The sequence below is a fragment of the Bos taurus genome, chromosome 18 (assembly GCF_002263795.3).
Source record: "Bos taurus isolate L1 Dominette 01449 registration number 42190680 breed Hereford chromosome 18, ARS-UCD2.0, whole genome shotgun sequence".
Lineage (NCBI taxonomy): Eukaryota > Metazoa > Chordata > Mammalia > Artiodactyla > Bovidae > Bos > Bos taurus.
The window spans coordinates 62,854,642-62,878,865 of record NC_037345.1 but is presented as its reverse complement, the minus strand read 5'-3'; the positions used below and the strand labels follow the sequence as shown (position 1 = coordinate 62,878,865).

Sequence of the window (24,224 nt, the reverse complement as noted above, 5' to 3'; positions counted from 1 at the left end):
AAGTTTCGACGTCCGGACCGCGGCGTCTTGACGTCACGCCGATGCTTCGCCCCGCCTCCCGTCACCGCGGACAGCCAATAGACGCCGCGAACTTGCTTAGAACCCGCCCTCCTGTGACGCAACCACGGGGGTGGGCGTTTTAAGACAAGGCGGAAACTGGACTGTGGACGGTGGCCCTGAGGGGACACACTCGGTAGAGCGCTCGGGCCCTGCGCCTTTCCAGGCATCCTTGTTTTGGCCCAGCTGATGGCAGCCATTATTATTTATAGGTATAAATCAGTGTGCTGAGTAGTTCTGAGAGTCCCCACCGTGCAGTGATGTGGGACGATGGACCCAAAGAAGGCCTGAGAACAGCCTCTGGCCGGAAAGGGGAACTTCTCTAGGAAATGAAACTGGAAGTGTGCAAACACACAGGGGCGGGAAGCAGGCGTACCTTGGGAATTGCGGGGTGGCTCTGGTGGAACAGAAGTGAGGGGTCCTGGCGTCAAGAGATAGGTCTATGGATGTTTGCAGGTAGCAGGTTCTGAAAGGCCATCCTGGTCCGGCAGAAGAATTGGGACCCTCCTGTTTAAAAAAGGGCTTCCCCGGTGGCGCTAGTGGTAAAGAGCCTGCCGGCCAACACAGAAGACACAAGAGACACAGGTTTGATTCCTGGAGGAAGGCATGGCAACCCACTACAGTATTCTTGCCTGGAGAATCCCATGGACAGAGGACTCTAGACAGCTGTAGTCCATAGTAGACTGTTTCAAAGAGTCGGACACGACTGAAACGACTTGACACACACACGCACAATTTAAAAAGGCCTGTCTGTAGATTCCTTGCAAGTAATCTTTTCAGTAATCCTGTTCCCACCCACAATTCTGAATGATAGAATTATCCACTGCAGTTCACTGGCGGGTCACTGTGGTTGCAGTAGGTGGTATTTAAGAAGCAGCAATTTCTTTCCGATTTTCTGTTATTAAAAACTTTTGCTGATAATGCGTGTCATTTTGTTAGTATTAGCACAGTTGATCTTTTTTTTTCATCCCTTCACTTTTTAAATTAAACTCTTCGTTTTAGAGCAATTTTAGGCTTACAGTAATGTTGCAAAGATAATTCAGAGTCCTGCCTACCCTACACCCAGTTTCCATGCAACACTGTAGTATGTTTGTTAAAACTAAGACACCAACGTTGGCACAATATTGTTAACGCAGACTTTGTTTGAATTTCACCACTTTGCCCAGAAAATGAAAATAGATTTAACTTTTGTTAAAGTTAGACCAAAATGGGTTTTTTTCCTTGATTAGGACTGTAGCCTGCCAGGCTCCTCTGTCCATGGAATTCTCCAGGCACAAATACTGAAGTGAGTAGCCATTCCCTTCTCCAGGGGGGCTGGAATCTGGGTCTCCTGCATTACAGGGAGTCTCTTAGGCATCAGAGTCACCAGGCTTCCCAGTTAATGATGACTCCCAGAAAATCAGGCAGCATGAATCTCAAAGTACTCTGTGAATGTCCAACACATCCAGCGGCATCGGCTTCTGAACACAGACTCAGAGGCACTAGAGGGCAGCATTTGAGAGCAAAGCAGCTAGAAGAGCCTCCAGGCCAACCCCTCAACAGGGCACCGAACAGCTCAGTCGTGAGAGTGACCTGTGGGTTGCCTCGGTGTCCCTCTTTGGAAACCATGGTCCATTTCTCTTTGCCAGCTTCAGGCCCACACATCAAGGGCTTTCTTGAACATTTCTTGCAGCACTCAAGATGGAAATGATTAGCAAACATGGAGCAGTCCCCCCATGGCAGGCCCCACATTGGGCATCTGGTGCTTTGGGCCAAGAGGCCTTGACCTAAAACCCTTGGGGCTTTTTTCAAGAGAGAACATTTGGTTTATTTTCCACAGAGGACATAACCCTTAGTACTCAGCATCAGGAGTAACCCCATCAGTGTTCCCACAGAGACACAGATGGACATTCACAACAGACAGGCAACTTGTTGTTTAGTCGCTCAGCTGTGTCCGACTCTCTTGTGACCTCGTGGACTGTATATTCCACCAGGCTTCTCTGTCCATGAGAGTTTCCAGGCAAGAATACTGGAGCAGGTTGCCATTCCCTTCTCCAGGGGATCTTCCTGATACAGGGATCGAACCCAGGTCTCCTGCACTGCAGGCAGATTCTTTACCACTGAGCCACCGGAGATGCCCAAAGTTTTAAAGTGCACTTCCTAATCCTCAGGGTTTGAATGCCTTTTAGTCTGTCCCCTGGTGTTTGGATTTTCATTTTGTTAAATGGTCTTTTCCCTTGCTTATTTTTATGTTGGGTGGTCTTTTTCTTGATTTGTGGATATAACTTTGCAGCTTATATGTATGAAGAATTATCTATTTCATTGCTGTTGTTTTAATTTTCCCCAGACTGTCAATCTGCCTCTGGACTCTATGGTATTTTTCTCATTCCACAATTTGTCAAATAAGTTACTTTTTTGTTTCTGTCTTCAGGATATCTCACTGAAAGCCCTCCCTCTACAACTAAGAGATACAAGAGTCTCCTTTCTCTTGAAATACTTCTGTCCCCTTGTGCTGTGCTATGCTTAGTCACTCAGTCGTGCCTGACTCTGCAACCCCATGGACTGTAGCCTGCCAGGCTTCTCCGTTCATGGGATTCTCCAGGCAGGAACACTGGAGTGGGCTGCCATGCCCTCCTCCAGGGGATCTTCCAGATCCAAGGATGGAACTCATGTCTCCCGCATTGCAGGCAGATTCTTCACCATCTGAGCCACCAGGGAAGCCCCTTACTCGTCTGCATTTGGGTTTTTTTTGCCCGTGTTGTATGCAGACTGTTTTCTTCCAGACGGAGAGCTAATCATATCAGCATTCCTTTGAAACCAGCTCTTTTTGCCCCGACTTGAAATCTGTCTTCTGTCAGACACACACACACTCTGAGATCTATTTCTAGACTGTCTTCTGTTCCAGGGATCCGCATCTCTTCCTGTGTCAGGACATTTGTGCTGCTTTAGATAGGGTGCCAGGGGAGGGGGGATTGTTGTGTGTGTGTGTGTGTTTTTTAAAGAAAGTGGTGCAGCATCGGGACAGGAGCAGAAACACCTGGGAGCCAGGAAGCCAGGTGGGAGCAGAGGTGATGGGCTCTCTGCCCACCCCCACCCCCAACTGTGAGGCCAGATCAGGGAGAAATAAGGACCCAGCTGCTTGTAAAATAAAGTCTTCCCTTTTATTTCAAATCAGCCCATTCCCAGGTTGGGTGCTGCAAGTGGAGAGCAGGGGCCCTAAGTCCTCTGGGGTGTGGCGGGGGCTAGAGGGCACTCTCATCCCTCCAGGGATGAGGGGTGGCGGGGCTGGCTTTCTCCTCTCTCCCCACCAAGGCCCTAGGCCCAGGCCTGCCCTCCGGGCTTACTTCCAGGGCTAAGGACACAGAGAGGGGAAGTGCAGGGAGGCAGTCCTGTTTAAGGTATCCGTGGCCAGGGCGTTGTTAGTGGTGGGAGCCCAGTGAGGCTGGATTAGTGGGGTCTTCTCCGGCAGCCGGGGAAGGAACTGCAGAGAGAGGCAAAAACAGACCAGATGCAGGTGGGAGGGAGAGAAGGAATGAGGGAAGGAGGTGCGGTCAGGGGCTGGAGGCCAGCTTGGGAGCTGGGGTGTCAGTCTAGACACTCACCAGAGATGGAGACCAGGCTCCAGTCTGGACTGGAAAAAGGGCTCAGATTGATGACTGCCACTGCACGAAGCGCTTGGATTCCTGCCAGGGAGACGTGAGCAGGGGAGGGCATGATTAGGGAAATGGCTTGGCAATGTGTGCCCTCAAACCAGGACTCCAGGCCCCCAGCCCCTCTTCCGTCAGACCAGGGGGTCCATGCCCCCAGCCCTTCCTCCCTCAGATCCAGGGGCCCGGTACCTGAGGGTTGAAAGGGTCATCATCATCTGTGTCCTCATAGTCGTCACTGGGGTGCAACAAGGGGCATAGCAGAGAAGCAGGAAGGGGGACCCATGAGAGCGTGGTCCCCAGCAGTGGCTCAATGGTGCTCCCTCATCCCCTCCCCCAGGACTTCGGCCCCCTCCCCTCCTGACCTGGGTGGGAAGAGGGCCCAGGCTCGGGGCAGGCTGCAGAGGACAGTGGCCAGGGCCCCAGCAGACAGGAGGGAGAAGAGAAGCAGAAAGAGCAGTCCTTCCAGGGTGTCTTCACACAGGCCACGCAAGGCTGAGCCATAATCCTGGGGCGGGAGAGACGGGAGGGGTCAGCGGGCAATACCCATGGCCCGGACCATCCACCCGGCTGTGCCTCACTGAGAAAATCCGTCAGCCTCTCTGTGCCACAGTTTCCTCCCCTGTCACAGAAAGCACTCAGCGCACGGTAGGTGCTGTGGTCACTGTCGTTTATCACACCTGCAGGCATGACCCCAAGTCACAACTTCCTGTCCATCACTGAGAACCCACCACCCCACGCCCAGCCGCGCTGCAGCTTGGCCCTTATTGGGTGCCAGATGTCTCATCCCGGACACTTCCCACACTGTGTGTGTGTGTTAAGGGGCGGGGGTGCATCCCTGGCCTCTTCCCACAGCACTCTCTTCTGGGGCTGAGACTCCCAAGGATGCCTCCACACACTGTCCCCCGGAGCAAAAATTCCTGGCTTAGAACAACACTGAGAAGAAGGCTTTAGCAAAACAACTGGCGTAGACCTGCCCCCCTGCACGGTAACGCCTGCTCAGGAAACACTGGCTGACACGGCTGTCATCCCTAGAAACCAGCGATTCCTGAATGCCGGGCTCTCAGTCATTCAGCAGGAACTGGCATGAATGACAGACGGCCTGCTCGGTGCCAGGCGCTGCTCCAAGCGCCGGGGCAACTTCGGTAACCAAGCCCCAGAAGGTCACTCAGACCACGTGGAGCTGATGAGAGCGGCGGTTTGGACAGTACCGGGCGCCCCTCCCCTCCCCGCTACAGCAGAGATGGTACAGGCAGGAAGGAACCCTGCGGTGGGAGGTCCATGCCCGCTCCCTGAGGAGGAGGGGGACGGGGAGGATGGGGGTGCAAAGGGCTGAGGCCGGAAACCAGCCAGGGCTAACCACACGGGCCCCTGGAAGTCAGGCGAGAAGCCAGGACTTTAATCCGCAGGCTGGGGGAACTGCTGGAGGCTTCTAAGCGGAGGAAGAAGATCAGATTGCGTTTAAAGGCTCACTGGGCTGCGGCTGCTGTGGGGAGCGGGAAGAGGCTCTGCCGCCGTCGGGAGCAGAGGTGCTAGCGTGAGCTGTGCTTGGAGTCCAGAAGGACTTGCTGGAGGAAGGGTTGTTGAGGGTAGGGGCAGGAAGCCACATGGAGAGGCCTAGGTTTCCGGGTCCAGGCAGAGGGTCCCCTGGAGCATAACTCGGGGAGGGGGACAGGGGTCACCTTGTGCAGGCCACGACAATGTAGCAGTGCCACCAACTGGTGGAAGTTTCCTTCTGTTACGTTCAGCGTCTCCTCCAAGGACAGCACAGGCTTCTGCGGTGGGAAGGGGGTTGTTATCCCAGGAACTCTCCGGGCTCCGCCCACCGCACCAGGTCCCGCCCCTCTGTCCGCCCCACGCCCTGGGCCCCGCCCACAACCGCCGGTCCGCCCCTTCCTAAGACTCCACCCACACATTCAGGCCCCGCCCGCTCTGCCCGCCCCATTCCCCGGGGCCCCACTCACAGCCCTCGGCCTTCCCCTTAGGCGGGCCCCGCCCACAACCGGTGACCCGCCCCTTTCTAAGACTCCGCCCACCGCTCCAGGCCCCGCCCCCTCCCCCGTCTGGGAGTTGGGGTGTAGGGCGAGCACCCGGCCCGCCGACCTGCGCAGAAGGGAACTGGGGCACAGCTTCCCGCTCCAGGCCCTGCAGCTGGGAGTGGATGTTGGCCAGAGCTCGCTGGGACAGAGTCAGCCTCTGCGAGAAGACAGAGGGAGGGAGGAGGGCCCAGCGGTTGACCACCCCCACCACCCGCCCCACCCCCCGCCTCCTCTCCTCCCACCCCGGGGTCCCTAGATCCAGGCCCCAGCCGCACCCTCCTCCCCCGGCTCCCTCGCCCGCAGCCCTAACCTGTTGAAAGGGGTTGGAGACGGCCTGGTTGCAGAGGAAGTAGTAGTTCAGGATGTCTGAAGCGGGAGCGAAGACGGGGGAGGCCGTAAGCCCCGGGATCCTCCCCGCGGACAGGCGGCGGGGCAGGGCCACACTTTCCACCCTCCCCTCTCAGAGCCCTCCTGTGGTCCGGCTGGCCTCGCCCTCCGAGCCCCCACTCCCTCTGCTCCAGCGGACTCCCTTCTGCTGCAGCCACAGCCCGAACGCGCTGATCTGAACACCCCACAGGGCTGCTTCTGCACCTGCCCTGACCCAACTGGGCTACCCACTTTCTCCAAGTGGCCTAGCCCGCCCCTCTCCCTGATCCCTTGTCTCAGCGTCCTTATCCCTTCCCTCTTTTCCAGCTCGCTAGGGCAGGTGCTGAGAGCTTCTGCTGGGCAGAACTGGGCAGGGCTGGCACCCCCACCCCACCGCAGGCGTAGAGGCCTGAGGATGCAGGGCGTGAGCCCGGAGGTGTGATCACCTGAGCCAAGGCCAGTCTCCTCCTGGGTCAGGTTCAGGATGTAGCTGTCTGGACTGGAGCAGAAGTCACTGAGGCCCTGAGAGCAGCACAGAGGGGGCTCGGACAGACACGCCCCCGCCTCACACGCCTCAGGGTCCAGACCTCCAGCCCCTCCTCCTCAGACCCGGGGGGTCCAGGTCCCCAGCCCCTCCTCCTCAGACCTGGGGGTCCAGGCCCCCAGCCCCTCTTCCTCAGACCCAGGGGTCCAGGTCCCCAGCTCGTCCTCCTCAGACCCAGGGGTCCAGGACTCCAGCCCCTCAGCACCTAGGACACTGGCTTCAAATCGCAGAACCTGTGAGCCTGTCTCCCAAGTCTTGTCTCTCAGGATCTGAGGCCTCTGTTCCCCTCGTCCCCAGGTCTGGGAGTCAGGGGCCTTCAGCCCCTGGAGTCTTGGAGCCCAGGTGCCTGTCCCCACCCCACCCCACCCCACCCCTGGTGCTCACCACAGCTGTGGCTGCCTCCAGGCCCATGGAGCCCCAGCTCAGGACCAGAACCAGGAGACTCATCACCGTCATCCTGTAGTGGGGGAGGAGGGGTGGGATTGGAGTTCTGGGGTTCCTAATCTCCCACCTCACCGCTTCCCATCCCAGATCACATCACAGCCCTACCCTTCCCCCACCAACCTCTGGAGCCAAGAGGATAACAGTTAGGGGTAGAGCAGTGGGCAGGGAGAGGATGGGCCTGTAGATGGTGACGTCAAACTGAACATCTGGCCCCACTGGGTGGGGGGGGGGCAGGGGGTTGGCAGTGAGAAGGGCCCTGTGTGGGCAGCTCCTGCCCAGGTCTGCCCCGCCTTGCCCTGGACTGTGGGACCGTGGGAGGGCGACTGCCCAGCCCGGGGCCCCAATTCCCAGCTCTGAATTCCGCAGGAGCCCGCTCCCAGCTTCACCTATTGGTCAGCCTCCAGCTCAGCCCAGGAGTGATCTCAGCTCCAGGGCTGAAATCGCCTCCTGGTTTTTCTCTTTGCAGGGGGACGGATCATCATTGGAGGGTGGTCTGAGAGTGAGAAGGGTGCCTGCAGGGGGTCAAACTGAAGGCCCGGCCCCAAGTCCCAGACCGTCCACCATGTTTACCATCTCCAAGCTTCAGAGGAGGGCCTGGATGGAATAGCAGGCCTGCTTACCCCAGGGGGGAGCGTGGGGATGGTAGTGAGTGCCAGCGTGGACCCCCTCAGGGCCAGAGAGGATACAAGGGCTCCTCTGAGTGGGATAGGCTGGCCTGGATGGAATCTCAGCTCCAGCACTTTCTGGCTGTGCAACCCTGGGCAAGTGACCTAACCTCTCTGATCACCAGTCTCCCTTTCTGTTAAAAGGGGAGATGGGAAGGACCTCTTCGTAAGGTCAACGCGAGGGTTCCAGAAGAGTATCAGGCATACAGAATGAACCTTTCAGTAAGAGTGTGGTCCTTAATTCCATGCACCACGTGACAGCCTTCTGCCCTCATCTGCCTGCCAGACAGACCTCTGACAGCACCTCGGTTCTCAGTGTTGTCATGGCAACCAAAGGGGGCAGTGATCGCCCCCCCATCCTCAGCACAAGCATTATTACTGTTATTTACTTTCTGGGACTTTGTTGCACTCCCTGTGACAAGGACAGTCTGCTGCCCCAGCCCCTCCTGGGCTGCTCTGTGTCCCTATGTGCCTGCCCACCCTAGGAACTCTCTGAGGTCTGTGGGACAAGGGAATGAAACCAGCGTGAGCCTTGGAAAGACAGCGGCCCTTCTCACAAGAGCACTGTGGGATCTCGCCCTGTGATGTTCCCCACCTCCAGGAAGGCCACCCGGACTTACACGATCACCAGCCACTTGCTCTGCCTCGCCAGGCCCAGGAGGGTGAAGAGACAGACCAGCAGCTCCAGGAGCAGCAGGAGGACATAGGCCAGCCACCTGGGGAGGGGGCAACAGGGGTGAGGCAGAAGCAGCCAACCCAGCCTTTCGGGTGTCCAGGTTCCCGGACTGGGACACGGCAGAAGGTGACAGCACCCCCACGAGGGCCCGCCTCTGCCTGGATCTCTGTGCTCTCCGTGACGGCCAGTCTCCAGGCCTCAGCCAAGCTCATCTCTGAAACGGGTGCACAGGGGGCCGGTCACTATCGCCATTTAGAGCACAGGGCCTGAGGCAGATCACCATAACCGCACCCGCACCAAGCCATGCACGAGCCCTGTGACTGGCACTCTCTGAGATTTAGCCTCTCGGAGCCCCAGCCCCTCCACCCCAGGCTGGAGCGTCTTAGCGGGACTTGTTCTCAGGCCTGCATCCAGCATCACAGGGCACAACCCAAGGGCTTGGCGTCTGCAGGCAGATGGGCTGGGCCGCAATGCCAGCCCCTCCGCTTCCTGCCTGCCCACAGCTTCTGTGCCTCGGTTTCCCCTTGGTAACTCTTGGGGAGAACAGCAGCACCTACTTCCTGAGGCTGTCGTAAGGCTGAGAGAACCCATAAAGCACCAAGGAGTGTGCCGAGCATGTGGGTGCATCTAACCGTTAGCCTGAACACGAATCAGGGAACTCTAAAGCGTACTGAAGAATTCAGTATCAGTTAATGATCAGCACTCTGACTGCAGAGGACAAAGCCCGGGAAGCTACAGCACAGTGCTGGCCCATGGGAGATGCTCAATAAATAGCAGCATTCTCAAAGGTCCCCACGTGGGCAGAGTAGCAAGGGAGCCGCCACCTTCTTCGTGGCAGCCTCTGCTCGGACCTCCGTGGGGACTGACTGTACACTCCTTTCCCGGACCGTGGGAGGGTCAGGCTGTCTCCAGGAAGGGGAAGCTGGGCCCCGTGGCTCCAGCTGACCTCCAGGTTCCCTATGTGGCCACTGACAGCTCACGTGCTCCAGCCTCACTGGTTTCACAGGGCAGATGGCACTTCTGTCTTTACCCTCCACGAACAGCAAAATTTCCCCTCTGGGAGAACTGGCCAAGTCCCCTGAAGGACTCCCAAGTGCCAGACAGTCTCATATGCATGCATGACTACACGTGCACGCATGCACAGTCGCTCAGTCGTGTCTGACTCTTTGTGACCCCATGGACTGTAGCCCTGCAGGCTCCTCTGTGCAAAGGATTCTCCAGGCACGAATACTGGAGTGGGTTGCCATGCCCTCCTCCAGGAAATCTTCCCTACCCAGGGATCAAACCCACATCTCCTGCGTCTCTGGCGTTGCAGGTAGATTCTTGGGTGTATCCAACAGCTATTTCTTGTAGATGGTGGGTCTGCTTCACCCCTTCAAAGTCTACACTCCTACCCCCAGCCCCCCGAAATGGAGCTGTGGCCCCTGAACTTGGTCACAACCCAGAACTTGAATTCACTGGGACCCAGGCCTGTCTGATACCCATGGTGGGCATCCAAATTATGGGCTGCTTCAACCCAGGTCTGCCTCCCTGCTGGAGCACAGAATCTAGGACAAAAGTCTTCCCTGGCTCTCTGCCCCCATGTCTGGTCGGGGCCCCAGGTGTTAGATGAACCAAAGAAATCATTCCTAGTGGACGAAGTGACGAGGACTCCACCGTGTTGGCTGCTGGGATGGGTGGCTGCCTGATGTCCAAATAACTGGTTCTCTCCCCTCCTTCAAATGTTACCTTTTCCGTGTGGCCTTCCTGGAATGACCGTCCCCGCATCCCCAAAACTGCCAGCCTCTGTCCCCAGACCCTCCTGTTCTCATCTCCTGCCTAATTTTCTCCACCCAGGACAGGAAGAGAGGCCACCCACCTGTACTCCTCTACAAAGGACACATCCTCGGCCACCTGCAGGGGGCTCAGGGGCACCCCCCGCCAGAAGGCCAGCCCCTGGAGCTGCTGGGCCACGGTTTCCGCCTGCCGCCGGGCGCCCCGGGCGGCAGCCACCAGCTCCGTGCGCTGCGTCAGCACCTCCTCCAGCGTGGTCAGCTCCGTCCTCACGGCCTCGTCCAGCCTCTCCACCATCTCCAGCACCTGGGCGAGGGGGTGGGGGTGGGGGTGGGGGCATCTGGAGTCAGGGGAGGGTATCCTCTGGGTGGGAGGGCAGGGGCCAGGGTGGCGGGGGTGAAGCAGGAGTGAGCAGGGCTGGCTGTCTGGGATTGGGCGCTAGGGCATCTGAGGATGCAGGAAGCGAAGGAGGGGGCCTGCGGTCTGGCGAGTGTGCTTCTGTGGCTTCTTTCAGGAGTTGGAGAGGTGAGCGGGTGAGCCCCAGGGCTGAGATGAAGCCTGGCATCCTAGGACTGAGCCTGGGTCGCAAGTCTGGGTTCTGCGGCCCAGGGCTGCAACTGGACATGAACTCTAAGGTCTGAGGTCGGGCTGGGTCTCGGCCTCACGTCTGGAATCGTTGGGGTCAGAGGGAGCCTTCCTGGCTGAGTCCTGGGTCTCAGCGTTCAGGTCTCCTGCCTCGCACTTGGCCAGGGGCCAGGTCTCTGGCCCTGGATCTGCCCTGAGGGCAGGGTCTTGGTGTTTAGTGTATGAATGGTTTGGGCTGTGAATTGAAGCCCAGGGCTGGGGATGCAATGAGTCTGGGGTTCTGGGTTTGAGTCCCTAGTCCCAGATCTGGGCTGAGGTTCTGAGGGTGCCATGCATGGAGCCCTGCCTGGCTGTCAGCATTGGGTGGACAGTCTGAGATCTGCATGTTGGAACCTGACATTCTGAACCTGGGGTCTCAGCTCTGAGTTCAGACCCTGCTTCCTGGGGGTGGGGAGGGGGGTTCTTCTGGCCAGGTGTGGGGAAGCAGTCTGGGTGTCGGTCTAGGGTCTGGCCCGTGTCTGGTCTCCTCACCAGGTGGTCAATGGCGGTGAGCGTGTGGTTGGCATGCAGTAGTGCGGAGCTGAGCTGGGACACCCCATCGCTGGTCTCACTGTTGCCATAGAAACCGACGCCAATGCCAGCGCTAAGAGGAGGAGGGATGGGAAATCACAAACGGTCCTGGGACCCTGGGGGCCGCCCCCCTCCTCACACACCCAATCGTGGCTGCCACCCCATCCCATTGGTTCAGCCCTTCGTGGGAAAGCAACGTCTCCAGCCTGGTCCCCACTGGTTGCCAAGGTAACCGAGAAGTCTCACTCCCCCGGCCCAGGGACGTCATTGTGATGCTAATGGTGGGTGGAGAGGTGGCGGGGAGGGGGCCCCCAGATTTAACTCGCACCTCCCCGGAGTGAACCCCTGTTGTGCTCAGCCCCAGAGTGGGGAGTTCTCACCTCTGGGGTCTGCTAGTCCCACCCGCAGCCCCTCTATTCTTTTCCCCAAACATCCAGGGTCCTCAGTGTCAGTCCCTTCAGGCTCCAGCCGTCCTCTGCCCCGCCTCCTGGGGGTTCCATGGAGCCACCACCTCCTGGGGGTCCCAGAGCCTGGAGCTCCCAGCCTTCCCCCTCCCCTGGGGACCCAAGTGTCTGGACAGCTGGGAGGGAAGCAAGGGAATGTGGGCCGATGGGCCAGAAGCAGGGCGCCCCCTCCTTCACCTCAGTTGCCAGCAGACAGAGCTCCATTGTAGGGCCTGAATACGGTCTCCAATCTCCCCCCACCCCCAACGCACTGTGGCCCTTTGCGGAGGGGAGCCAGGGCCGCACTGGGGCGGAGGAGGCCCGGACGCCCTCACAGCTCCCAGCGCCCCGCCCCCAGCCATGGGATCGGACACCGGCCGCTACCCATTGTCCACGGTCCCACAAAGCTGCTCTTGTTCCCAGGCCGCGGGGCCGCCGTGCCGCCCCCCGCGGGGCCTTTGTCCACCTCCCCAGTCTACCCCAACTCGGGAGGGCCTGAGGAGGAAGCCCTTGCCCCCACCCACACCCCAAAGCCCCACACAGGGCGGGGAGGGGGGCTCCCTGCAGGGTGGCAGAACCATCTTTCTGGCCGTGGCCCTCCCTGCCCGCCCCCAGTCCCCACTCCAGGGGCAGATCTTGAGCGCCCTGGTCTGTCCTGGGTGGTGGGGGTGCCCTGCTGGGAGGGGCCGCCCGCAGAGATAGCCCTGGGCACAGGGTGTCTCCTCAGGCGTCCTGTCCCTCTCCGCTCTGCTGGTGTCCCAGGAGGCGGCCCTGGGCTCCCAGGGGCTTTTGGGTCTGAATCTGCACTCTGCCACCTGGCCCAGGCGGCCTTGAGAAGTTGCCTCTCTCTGAGCCTCCCTCTTCAGAACGAGTCATGACAACTCTGAGTCAAGCGAGGTCACCGTGGGAAGGAGTCAGGCCAGCTCGGGTCTGCTCCAGGATCACAGACACCCCTCCCCCGTCCCTGCCGGGGCCATCGCTGGCTCCATGAGGGCAGGGCCCTTGTCTGGCTTGGCCAGGCTCCCCTGCTACTGTTGTGGATGCTCAGGAAATAACCGCTGAATGAATGGGTCAATGAGTTAACGAATGACATCGCTAGTTCACATTCACAGAGCCCAGCTGGGGACCAGGCACTGAACATTTCACTCACTCTCACCACAACTGGGAGGTGGGTGTGACAACAGTGCCCATTCTAGAGATGTGGAAACTGAGGCCTGGAGGAGTTATATCACTCCCGCAGGTCACACAGCTATTCCACTCAGAGACAGCAACCCCAGCAGTCTGACTGCCCAGCCTTCAGCCCCTACCCCATCCTGCCAGGGAAGTTATGTCTCCCCTCCCGGCCTCAGTTTCTCCATCCATCGAATGGGAGAGCAAGTCTCCCTGCTGGGATACCACCAGGAAGGCTGCTGATAGAGAGCTTGGGGAGCCCGGTCCCCCTGCCCGCCCACCCTGGGGCCCCATTACCAGCCGACGAGAAGGGCAGCGATGCAATTCCAGGTGACACACCCTCCCCCGGGCGGGGGGCTCTTGGCCCCGGGGGGTTCGGGGGGCCGGCAGCAGCAGAAGCGGATGAGGTAGACAGCGATGAAAATGAGGCTCAGGCCCAAGCCCAGGCCTGCCAAGGCCGCCACCAGCAGCAGGGCCTGGGGAAGGAGGGGGTGACAGGGCGTCAGAGGGGCTCTGCACGCCCTCCCCAAGTGGCCGGAGGCGCTGTGTCCGAGATCTCAGTGCAGGCGGCGGGCATCCTGGCGAGATGAGTGGCAAGCCCACCCCGTGGTTTTCAGGTCTGTGCTGGGGCTGTGCAACTTAAGGTTGGAGGGCGCTTCCAGTTGGGAGGCCCGGGTCTTGGGCTCCAGTTCCGCTGTACCCTCCAAAGGCTGTGTGACCTTCGGAGGGCCCGTCCCCTCTCTGAGCCTCAGTTTCCTCCCCAGAGAAACCAGGTAGTTGGGACGAAGCCCCATCCGAGGACACAAAGAAACCTGGACCCTGGAACCGTGGGGGATCAGGGGGCTGGTGGGGGGGATGCGGGCTCCTGGTGGTGTGTCTGAGGCTGGGGGTGGCAGGCTTCCTCCTCCCTCCTCCTGCTGGTCCTCCCCACTCCCTGCTTGCTCACTCTCCCCAGAGGCTGAGCTCTGCACACCCACCGCAGTGAGTCTGTCACCCCGGGCCTCAGGGGGAGTGCGTGACAGCCTCCCTGACAGTGTGCCTGTGCACACAACTCAAGAGATGGGGACAGGGAGGCTGAGAGTGTGAGGGCCAAGCAGGCGGAGAGGAGAGAAACGCAGGATGGGGGAGACTCATCCAGGATGGGCGGGGGTGGGGGGAAGGAGCGACTCAGAGGAAAGAGAGAGATGGAGACGGAGACAGAACCAAAGGTGGGAGGACAGAGGTGGGGAGAGGAGCCGTGGTTGCAGCCAGAAGAGCCTTGCACAACGACGGGGCGCTCCTGTCGGAGGCAGGGTTTTCCACTGCCGTTCTGGGCTCTGCCCAGAAGCCCAGAGAGGGGCCACGCTTTCCCTTCAGCCACACAGCACTCGGGGGCAGCAGCCACAGCACACCCAGACTTCTGGACTAACGAGTGCTGAGTCCTGGCTCTGCCTTGTCCTCATGCTGGGGTGTGTGTGCTGGGCGTGTAGGTGAGTGTGCATGTGTGTCTCTATGGGAGTGCCTGCGCCTGCAGGCATGAGGGGGTGATCTGTATGCACTTGTGCGGTTCTGAGCACAATTCCTTGAATCCGTGAGTAGTCTCTGGTGGTGGTAGGGTGTGTGTGTGTGTGTGTGAAAGAGGTAGTATGTGAATGTAGGTGTCAGTGTGTGTGAACACATGAGTGTCTGAATGTGTGCCTACATGAGTGATATATGTGTGTGCATGTGTGAGTCTTGCAAGAATGTGTATCTGTATATGGGTGTGCTTGCTTGCTTGCTAAGTCACTCAGTCGTGTCCAGCTCTGTGCAACCCCATGGACTGTAGCCCGCCAGCCTCCTCTGTCCGTGGGATTCTCCAGCAGGAATCCTAGAGGGGGTTGCCCTGCCCTCCTCCAGGGGATCTTCCTGACCCAGGGATTGAGCCCATGTCTCTTATGTCTCCTGCATTGCAGGCGGGTTCTTTACCACTAGCGCCACCTGGGAGGCCTGTATATGGGTGTATATGTGTGCATATGTGAGTGTGTTTGTGTGTGAATGCATGTGTGCGAATGTGTGTCTGGCTGGGTGTGAGTGTGTCCCCCCAGCACAGTGGCGCCCAGTCCCTGATTATCTTCCCAGCTGTGCCCTCAGGGTGCTCTCCCTAGGGGGCGATGTCCCCTCCTGCCCGTGGGTCCCAGAGCTGTCACCCTGACTGTTGACAACGGGGCGCAGTGGGTCTCCCCAAGTGCCTCTGGCGGTGGCCGACTAGGCACCGGGGTGGGCAGGTCTGCTTGGCCGTGAGCAGGTGTCCGTGGACCGGGCTGGGCAAGCCAGAGGCCATGGGCGCAGGGCTGGCGGTCGCCGCGTGGTGGGGAGAGGGTGGCGGGGAGCGGGCGGGGAGGAGCTGCTTACCGGCTCAGTCCAGCCATGACCCAAATAGCTCAGAACACAGCACTCATCCCCGCTCCGCTTTCCTGGGACCCCCCCCTCCGAAGCCTGCCAAGCCCCAGCCCCCTGTCCCGGGAGCTTCCCAGGACTGATCAGAGGTCCAGACCTCACAGGCAGAGCTCGGGACCCACCCAAGGCTCCACCATCCTCCCCACCCCCGCCCCGCCCCCAGCTCAGCCAAGCCTTGCTCATTAATCTCAAAGTCAAGGACTTGAATTAAACTGGGTCAGGGGACCCCGTTCTTTCGCCCCGAGTGGAGCGTGACCCAGGCTGGGCCCCCTTCCCCAGGGACCCTGGTTTCCTGAAGGCTCCCACCCGGCCCCACCCTCTGGCTCCCAAAACGAACCTCGTCCCCAGCCTTCCTCCCCTGCCCCTCCCGTCCCGGGACTGGCTGGAGGTCTCCTCTCCCAGCACCTCCAAGTGGTTTTCCCAGCTCTGGCCCTAAGACCCCTCACACCCCCTGCCCCATTTCAGGCTTCGATTCTGTCCCAGAAGCGCGGCAACCCCTAGCCTCTTCCCCTCCACCATGCCAGCGCCTGTCTCCTGGGTCCCGCCTGAACTGGGACATGTTTAACTGGACTGCCCCGATCCAAGGAGGGAAGGGTCATCCTTTAGGACGCGGTGGACCCCTCTGATGACGACCCAGGAGGCTGGCTTCCCGAGCATCCTCTCTGAAACCCGGGAATCCATGGGCCCCCCGTCCCCTCCCTCCTCTGGGACCCTGGGGCCCAGGCCCCAGCCCCCACCTTATTTAAGGAGCTAGGGGTCTGGCTCCCTGCGCCCATCCCAAGGGTACCTCCAGCTACGGGTAACCACGCTCCTGCTCCCTCGGGTACCCCAAAGTCCGGGCCCGGCCCCAACCCCCAGAGAACACAGGAATCGGTCCCCAGCCCCTTCTCCCGCGGGACCCAGAAGCTTTGGAGCCCCCACCCCTCCACCCTCCGCCACACCACAGACCCCCTGACCGCTCCCACCTGCTGGTATTCTCGTTCTTGGGGCGCGAAGGCGCTGGGCACCGGTCGGAGCTGGAAGTCGGCGCGGGGCAGCTGATGGAGCAAATGGACCCAAGCCGAGGGTCGGTAGCCCGGGGGCGCCCCCATGGCCCCCGGGGAAGGCTCCGCGGGGCCGACGCCGGGGCTGCGGGCGCCTGGGCTGCGGAGCCGGGCGCGGGCTGAGCGGGGTCTGGCGGGGCTCGGGGCTCGGGGCTCGGGGGAGCACGCGGGGGGAGGGAGGGGGTGGGGGGCGGAGATTGGGGGAGGAGGGGGGCGGTGCGGCCGGGCGGGGCCGGTGCTGCCCCTGGCGGCCGCGGAGAGCACTGCGGCAGCGCGAGCCCGGCGCCCCGCGCCCCCCGCCCTCCCGGGCCGCCGCCACCTGCGGCCCGCGCTCTGCACCGCTTCGCTCCCGGAGGCGCCCGGCAGGGCTGGGCTGAACAGCGACATCCAGCAGAGGGCCGCGCGTACTGGCGTATCACCCTACAGCTCCACGATCCCTTTATCTTCAGGAAGAACCTTCGTATCTAGGTCGCCAGTATTTGCACAGCGTTTTACAAATAAGGATCAGTTACCAAGAATGGTCTGTTGCATCAGTAAAATTCCTCACTGCTATGAGCGTATTCTCACCTGTAACCCATTTGGGTGAAAAACCTTCTCCCACTCAAGTCTGTATAAGGACACAGCTTCTCTACACAAACCTCCCTATGTGTATAGACCACTCTGGAGTGCCTACCGACCTGACTGTGTACAGACCACTCCGGAGTGCGTACCCGCATGACTGTGTACAGACCACTCCGGAGTGCGTACCATACCCTCATGTCTGTGTACAGACCACTCCGGAGTGCGTCCCCACAGGTCTGTGTACAGACCACTCCGGAGTGCGTCCCCACAGGTCTGTGTACAGACCACTCCGGGGTGCGTACCCACACATCTGTGTACAGACCATTCCAGGGTATGTACCCGCAGGTCTGTGTACAGACCACTCCAGAGTGAGTACTCACATGACTGTGTACAGACCACTCCAGAGTGCGTACCCACAGGTCTATGTACAGACCATTCCAGGGTGCGTACCCGCATGACTGTGTACAGACCACAGTGGAGTGCGTACCCACATGTCTGTGTACAGACCACTCTGGAGTGTGTACCCACATGTCTTTATAAGTGTAGAAGGATTCTTGCCACTTGAACAACAACCCTACTCATCTATTTGGGGACCCCTCCCATCTTTATAGGCTTTCCTGGTGGCTCAGTGGTTAAAGCATCTGCCTCCAATGTGGGAGACCTGGGTTCAATCCCTGGGTTGGGAAGATCCCCTGGAGAAGGAAATGACAACCCACTCCAGTATTCTTGCCTGGAGAATCCCATGGACAGAGGAGCCTGGTAGGCCATAGTCTACGGGGTCACAAAGAGTCAGAAATGACTGAGCGACTTCACTTTCACTTTCCCATCTTTATAAGGATGCCTCCCATGTGTTGAAGAACCTCTCTAAACTGATTAATCATTACTTCCATGTGCATGAGGATCACCTTGCCCCTTGTCATTCATTTTACAGTTTATAAAGTATTTTTCCAGCCACTATGTCTGCTGAGTCTTATCAGGAATCTGCCGATGTCACACTGATACAGGCCGAAGCAGAGATGACCCGGCCACTTCAACACCACCACCCAGCCAGTCACTGCTGAAGTTAGGTTCCCAGGAAACTGTCCTAGGTGTTCCCCTACACCTTTGGAGCTGGGTTAGATTTTGCTACCTGGGGTTCCCATACCTGGCCTCTCTTGAAGTAGCGAGATGAGGTGGACTGGGGGGGACAGAGAAAGGAGGGGGTGCTCCACCCACAGGGCCCCAATATTTTGCTGCAGATTGGTGAGAAAGGCCTGGGAGGCAGTTGCCCATCTCATGACCAGGGAGGAAAAATAACGGTGATGGTAATGGTGGTGGCTGGGTGTGTGGGGGGGGGAGGCCGGAGGGGCGGTCAGGAAGGTAATGACAACAGTGATAATTATGGGGCTGCCCTGGTGATGATGTGATGAGGATGGTGAGGGTGAGGAGGGTGGTGATAATAGTGACTGTTGATGATGGTGATGGTGAGGATGAAGGTGGTGGTGCCGGTGGTGATGGTGGTGAAGGTGGTGATGGTGAGGGTGATGATGAAGGCGGTGGTGGTGAAGGTGGTGGTGATGACGGCGAGGATGGTGACCACGTTGATGAATGGGCACTCTGAGATGCCCTCTGATAGAGACTTGTTCCCCTTGACCTTCTCCTGCTGTTTTTCTCCGGGTCTGCTTCTCCTGGGGAAGACTACGGTTATTCCAGGGTGGTCCCGGAGCATTCCTAGGCTGAAAAGGCATCCCAGTACCATCTCAGACTCTGCAGGCATCTAAGTTGGGCCTTGGGTGTGTGAGGACTGCCCCCCCGCCCAGCATGGGGGCAGTGCTCAGAGCATAGGTCGTTGCTACTTTGTCCCAGCCAATTCTTGCCGTGTGGGGAGCGGGACACCGCATCGCCAGATGTTCCAAATTTTCAAGAGATGACAGAAATGCGGATATTTTTAAAAGCAAAATCCCTCAGCTTTTAAATGTTAAAGCTAATTCAAATACAAAAAAATACTGTGTGGGCCAAATAAAACCTGTCCGTGGGTTGGAGCTGGCTGGTTTTTGTAAGCTCTGGTCTAGCCAGACGCTGAGCAGCATCGCTGTGGAAGGGGCAAGCGGAGGGAAATGGGCCTGCAAAGAGGCTGAGAAGGAGCAGTCCAGAGAGGCAGGCAGGAAGCCTGGGGAGGCAGCAATGCCACCTCCTCCAGGAAAGCCTCCTGATCAGCCTGTCTTGATGAAAGACAAGGGCAGATCCTGGCTAAAGAGTTTAGCCTGTGGTCCCTGTGAAACTCTGGGAGACTCTTCTGTTTCATGGACTGATTGTGAGTACATATGGTTACAAGTCCATTTAGATGATACTCAATAACAGGCAGACTTAACCTTTGGGGGCAACAGCCACCAGAACGGCATTGCCTCTAGAGGTGGGGACAGGGCTGACTGGTAGGAGGGTGGATGGGGGTTTCTGAGAATGATGTCATTGCTCTATACCTTGATAAGGTTTCGAGTTGCACAGGGTGGCTTCTCTTTTCCAGTACACTTGAGATTTGTGCAAATTCTGCATTTCACTGCAAATTTTACCCCAAGGAAAAAAAGAACCATTTAATGATATGCATGCTTAAGTATGGGGGCAAGTTTAATGGTGTCTACAGTTTCCTTTGAAATGGATCAGCGTGCATGTTAGTCACTCAGTCGTGTCTGACTCTCCAAGACCGCATGGCTGCCAGGCTCCTCTGTCCGTGGGATTCTCCAGGCAAGAGTACCAGAGTGGGTTTCCATTTCCTTCTCCAGGGGATCTTCCCAACCCAGGGATCGAACCCAGGTCTCCCGCATTGCAGGCAGATTCTTTACCTTCTGAGCCACCAGGGAAGCCTGAAATGGGTCAGAAATGGATCAAAAAATAAATAAGGTGGATTGACAGGGGGATAGATAGGTAATAAAGCAAAATATTCACGGTAGCGTCTAGGCGGTGGGTATCTATCTACTCAGTGGAACATTCTTTAGTGCTTCATCTTTATTGAGATATTGTTGATATATAACACTGTGTAGGGTTCTTTGGAAACTTGTTTGTTCAGGTCCTTTGCTCATTTTGTAACTTCCCTGGTGGTTCAGATGGTAAAGCGTCTGCCTACAATATGGGAGACCCGGGTTCAATCCCTGGGTTGGGGAGATCTCCTGGAAAAGGGAATGGTAACCCACTCCAGTATTCTTTCCGCCATCCCTCCCAAAAAAAAGCAGCCCAAAGAAATATTTGGGCTTCCCTGGTGGCTCAGAGGTTAAAGCGTCTGCCTGCAATGCGGGAGACCTGGGTTCGATCCCTGGGTTGGGAAGATCCCGTGGAGAAGGAAATGGCAACCCACTCCAGAACTCTTGCCTGGAGAATCCCATGGAGTGTAGATTATTTGTGTGTGTTTTTTTTCCCACTGTAACATTCTTTCAACTTTTCTGTCTATTTGAAATTTTTCATAATGTTGCGAAAAGAAAAGGGCAAGGCCATAATTATGCATAGTTGCTCAGTCATGTTTGACTCTTTGTGACCCCATGGACTTTAGCCCACCAGTCTCCTCTGCCCATGGGAGTCTCCAGGCCAGAATACTGGAGTGGATTGCCGTGCCTTCCTCCAGGGGACCTTCCCGACCCGGGGAGCGAACCCACGTCTCCTGCATTGGCAGGTGAATCCATTTTAACCCTGTACCACCTGAGAAGCCCAGGACTCTAATTACAGCAACACAATAAAGTAGTATTAGATTATAACCCAAATAAGAAATAAAAGGCTGTGATTCTAGAATGATGTAAATGATTGATCAAATAAAGTAATATATAGATGAGAGAGAAGGGGCAAATTCCCCACACAGCAGAATTCCAGATAATTGATGTGGATACTCCCCCCTCAAGGGTGGAGCATAACTCCCAACTCCTTAAGTGTGGGTTCAGCGAGATGACATCCTTCTAAAAAGAACAGCATGAAAGTGAGAGAAAAAGAGTAAGTTTGTAGTCAAGAAACCTGACAAGCCCTGCCTCAGCCAGGAATTCAAGGTCAGCATCAACAGTCCTGTTGATAGCACGTAGCCTTGATGGGGGGTGAGGAGACTGGCATTTCAGTTCATGGTTTTCCTCCCCCAGACCCAGACCCCAGGCTAATCGTGAGAAAAGCATCCACCACATGCCAAGGGAGGGACTTCCCTGGTGGCTTGGTGGTAAAGTGTCTGCCTGCCAATGCAGGAGACTGTTTGAAACTTTCCATGGACTCCTGATCCAGGAAGATCCCACTTGCTGATGAACAACTCAGCCCGAGTACCACAGCCACTGAGCGTGCGCTCTGGAGCTGCAACTCTGAGCCTGTGAGCTGCAACCCAAGCCACGTGCCCTAGAGCCGTGCTGTGCAACAAGAGATGCCACCGCGATGAGAATCCCACGCACTGCAAGTAAGGAGTAGCCCTCTGCCGCTGGAGAACAGCCCACGCAGCAACAAAGACCCACCAACGGCCACAAATGAATCAATAAAGTTATTTTTAAAAAACCCCAAGGAGTGGCGGGGGGAACATCCTACAAAACACTGGGCAGGTCCTCTTCAACGCTGTGAAGTTTATCCAAAAAAAGGAAAAGGGGAGAAACCACTGGAGCCCAGGGGAGCCTCGGGAGACTCGGTGACTTACATGTCACGTAGTCTCTTGGATGGGGGCCTGGAACAGAAGAAGGACATGAGGTGAAAACCGCGGAGCTCCAGGTAAAGTGTGGGCCTTGGGTAACAACCGTGCCTGAACCAAGGCTCACTCGCTGTGACAGAGGTACCATAGCCACGTTAGATCTTAGTGGCGGGGGCAAAAGGGGCCAGGGGTGGATAGCAACTCTCTGTACCGTCCTTGCAAACTTTTCTGGAAGTGTAAAACTGTTCTAAAATAAAAAATTGACTTAAATAAAGCAATCCCTTTTTTTTTTTTTTTAATGATAGAGTAAAAAAAAAAAAAAAGTCTAGGCTTTGGTGCGAACAGGAAGCAGTTCCATTCCTTCTCCGTCTGCCTTCACACTCCATCTGCCTGAGTCCCCTTTCCCTCCCCTGTTGCTATATGAGGAGCAGATATTCTACATTTTTCTTGCCATCTGGGGGTTTTCCACCTGTCCCAATTTCAGGGGGTCAACTGTCCAGCCTAATTTAATATCAGAATGCCCCCCTGGCATCTAGTTCAGTCACTCCCTGTTTTCCAAGGGGAGGCTTGAGCTAAGATGGGGGTAAGAGGGCCAGCCCATGGCTGGTTTGCCCGCTCACCTCGCCCTCTTTGTCCAAGTCTGAGACAGACTCTCCTTCCCGTGTTGTGCCAGGCGTTCAGCTGCTGTCTCTCTGTCTCATGGGAATCCCCCTTCCTCCTTCTCTCAAGCCCACCAAGAATTCCTGCTGCCCTTCCTCAGCACCAGATTTCTGCTGCTAATGATGCTCTCTAGCCAAAGACTGCCAGGAACACGCTTGCTTGCAGTTGAACAACCTGGGTTTGTTACTCATCACAGTGGGAGAGAACCACGGGCTGAGAGGTGACACAGACCAAGGAACAGGGTGCTGCGAACTGCACTGTGAGCGCTCAGTCATGTCTGACTCTGTGCAACCCCATGGACTGCAACCCACCAGGCTCCTCTGTCCATGGGATTTCCCAGGCAAGAACACTGGGGTGGGTTGCCTTTTCCTCTTCCAGGGGAGTCTTCCCAATCCAATGATCGAAGAGGTGGTGGATTCTTGACCAGGGAAGTCCATGGGCTGCCCAGGGTCCCCACCAAATTCACATGTTGAAGTTGTCATCCTCAGCACCTCAGATGTGACTATACTTGGAGAAGGGGCCTTTGACAAGGTAATGAAGTTAATGTGAGGTTGTTAGAAGGGAGCTCTAATGGAATATGACTGCTGCCCTCACTAGAAGAGGAGATTAGGACACACACATGACAGACGGCCAGCCGTCTGGGGACACAGTGAGGATGAGGGCACTTATGGGCCAAGGAGAGAAGTCTCAGAAGAAACTAAACGGGCCGGGGCCTTGATTTCAGACTTTCAGCCTCCAGGACGGTCAGAAAATAAACTTCTGTTGTTGAAGCCCCCGAGTCTGTGGTTATTTGCCATGGTGGTCCAGGAAAGGGAGGCAGAGCGTGTGAGAAAGGTGTTACAATTGGCTTTAGATTTACTGGCTCACTTTGAGCAGGGTCAGAGGAAGAGAGCTTGCCCTGGATTTGGGTGTTGTCAGGAAGCCGAGGAAACCCTGTGATTGGGTGTCTCAAGAAACCTTACCCACAAACAGCTCATACAATTCAATATAAAAAAACCCAATCCAAAAAAAAAAAAGGGCAAAAGCCCTAAACTGATATTTCTGTAAGGAAGACGTACAGATGGGCAACAGGCACAGGAAAAGATGCTCAGCATCACTGATTATCAGAGAAACGCTAACCAAAGCCACAATGAGGTTCACAGCTTCATGGCAAACCACACAGCAGTCAGAATGGCCATGGTCAAAAAGTCTGTAAACAATAAATACTGGAGAGGGTGTGGAGAGAAGGGAGCCCTCCTACACTGCTGATGGGAATGTAAACTGGTGCAGCCACGATGGAGAAGAGTGTGGAGGTCCCTCAAAAACTGCAAATAGAGCTTCCATAGGACCCGGCAATCCCGCTCCTGGACAGATGCACACAAAACACGGCAACGCTAATTCAAAAAGATTCATGCACCCCCGTGCCCACAGGTGGCGCTAGTGGTAAAGCAGCTGCCTGCAAACGCAGGAAGGACTCCATTCCTGGGGCAGGAGGATGCCCTGGAGAAGGAAATGGCAACTCACGCCAGGGTTCCTGCCTGCAGAATCCCATGGCCAGAGGAGCCTGGCGGGCCACAGTCCATGGGGTCGACACGACTGAGCACACACACAGTATCCTGCTGCTGCTGCTGCTGCTAAGTCGCTTCAGTCGTGTCCGACTCTGTGCGACCCCATAGACGGCGGCCCACCAGGCTTCCCCGTCCCTGGGATTCTCCAGGCAAGAACACTGGAGTGGGCTGCCATTTCCGTCTCCAATGCCTGAAAGGGAAAAGTGAAAGTGAAGTCGCTCAGTCGTGTCCGACTCTTCGCGACCCCATGGTCTGCAGCCTACCAGGCTCCTCTGTCCATGGGATTTTCCAGGCAAGAGTACTGGAGTGGGGTGCCATTGCCTTCTCCAACAGTATCCGTAGCAGCACTATATACGATAGCCAGAATGTGGAAACAACGCAAGTGTCCGTCAACAGAGGGCTGGTTTAAGATATGGTGGACGCAT

At 57.3% G+C, this 24,224-nt stretch overlaps 1 protein-coding gene across 2 annotated transcripts; it reads right to left on the bottom strand.

The window, feature by feature from the left end:
* Positions 1-3,175: 3,175 nt before the first annotated feature.
* On the bottom strand, positions 3,176-16,578 carry TTYH1 (tweety family member 1). Of its 2 annotated transcripts, NM_001077015.1 has the most exon segments (14): positions 3,176-3,517; positions 3,639-3,719; positions 3,876-3,921; positions 4,049-4,191; positions 5,366-5,458; positions 5,787-5,879; positions 6,033-6,088; positions 6,535-6,610; positions 7,017-7,089; positions 8,362-8,457; positions 10,276-10,496; positions 11,307-11,418; positions 13,256-13,434; positions 16,339-16,539. In NM_001077015.1, coding segments are annotated over 13 exon segments (1,353 nt in total). In that variant the 5' UTR covers positions 16,465-16,539; the 3' UTR covers positions 3,176-3,517; positions 3,639-3,680.
* Between the last annotated feature and the right edge of the window lie 7,646 nt (positions 16,579-24,224).

Coding starts and splice junctions, on each gene's coding strand:
- TTYH1 (XM_005219719.3), bottom strand. CDS start 16,464: ATGGGGGCGCCCCCGGGCTACCGACCCTCGGCTTGGGTCCATTTGCTC. Junction 11,419..13,255: donor GCTGCCCTTCTCGTCGGCTG/GTAATGGGGCCC, acceptor TCCTCCTCTTAG/CGCTGGCATTGGCGTCGGTT. Junction 7,090..8,361: donor AGCAAGTGGCTGGTGATCGT/GTAAGTCCGGGT, acceptor CCCCCACTACAG/GATGACGGTGATGAGTCTCC.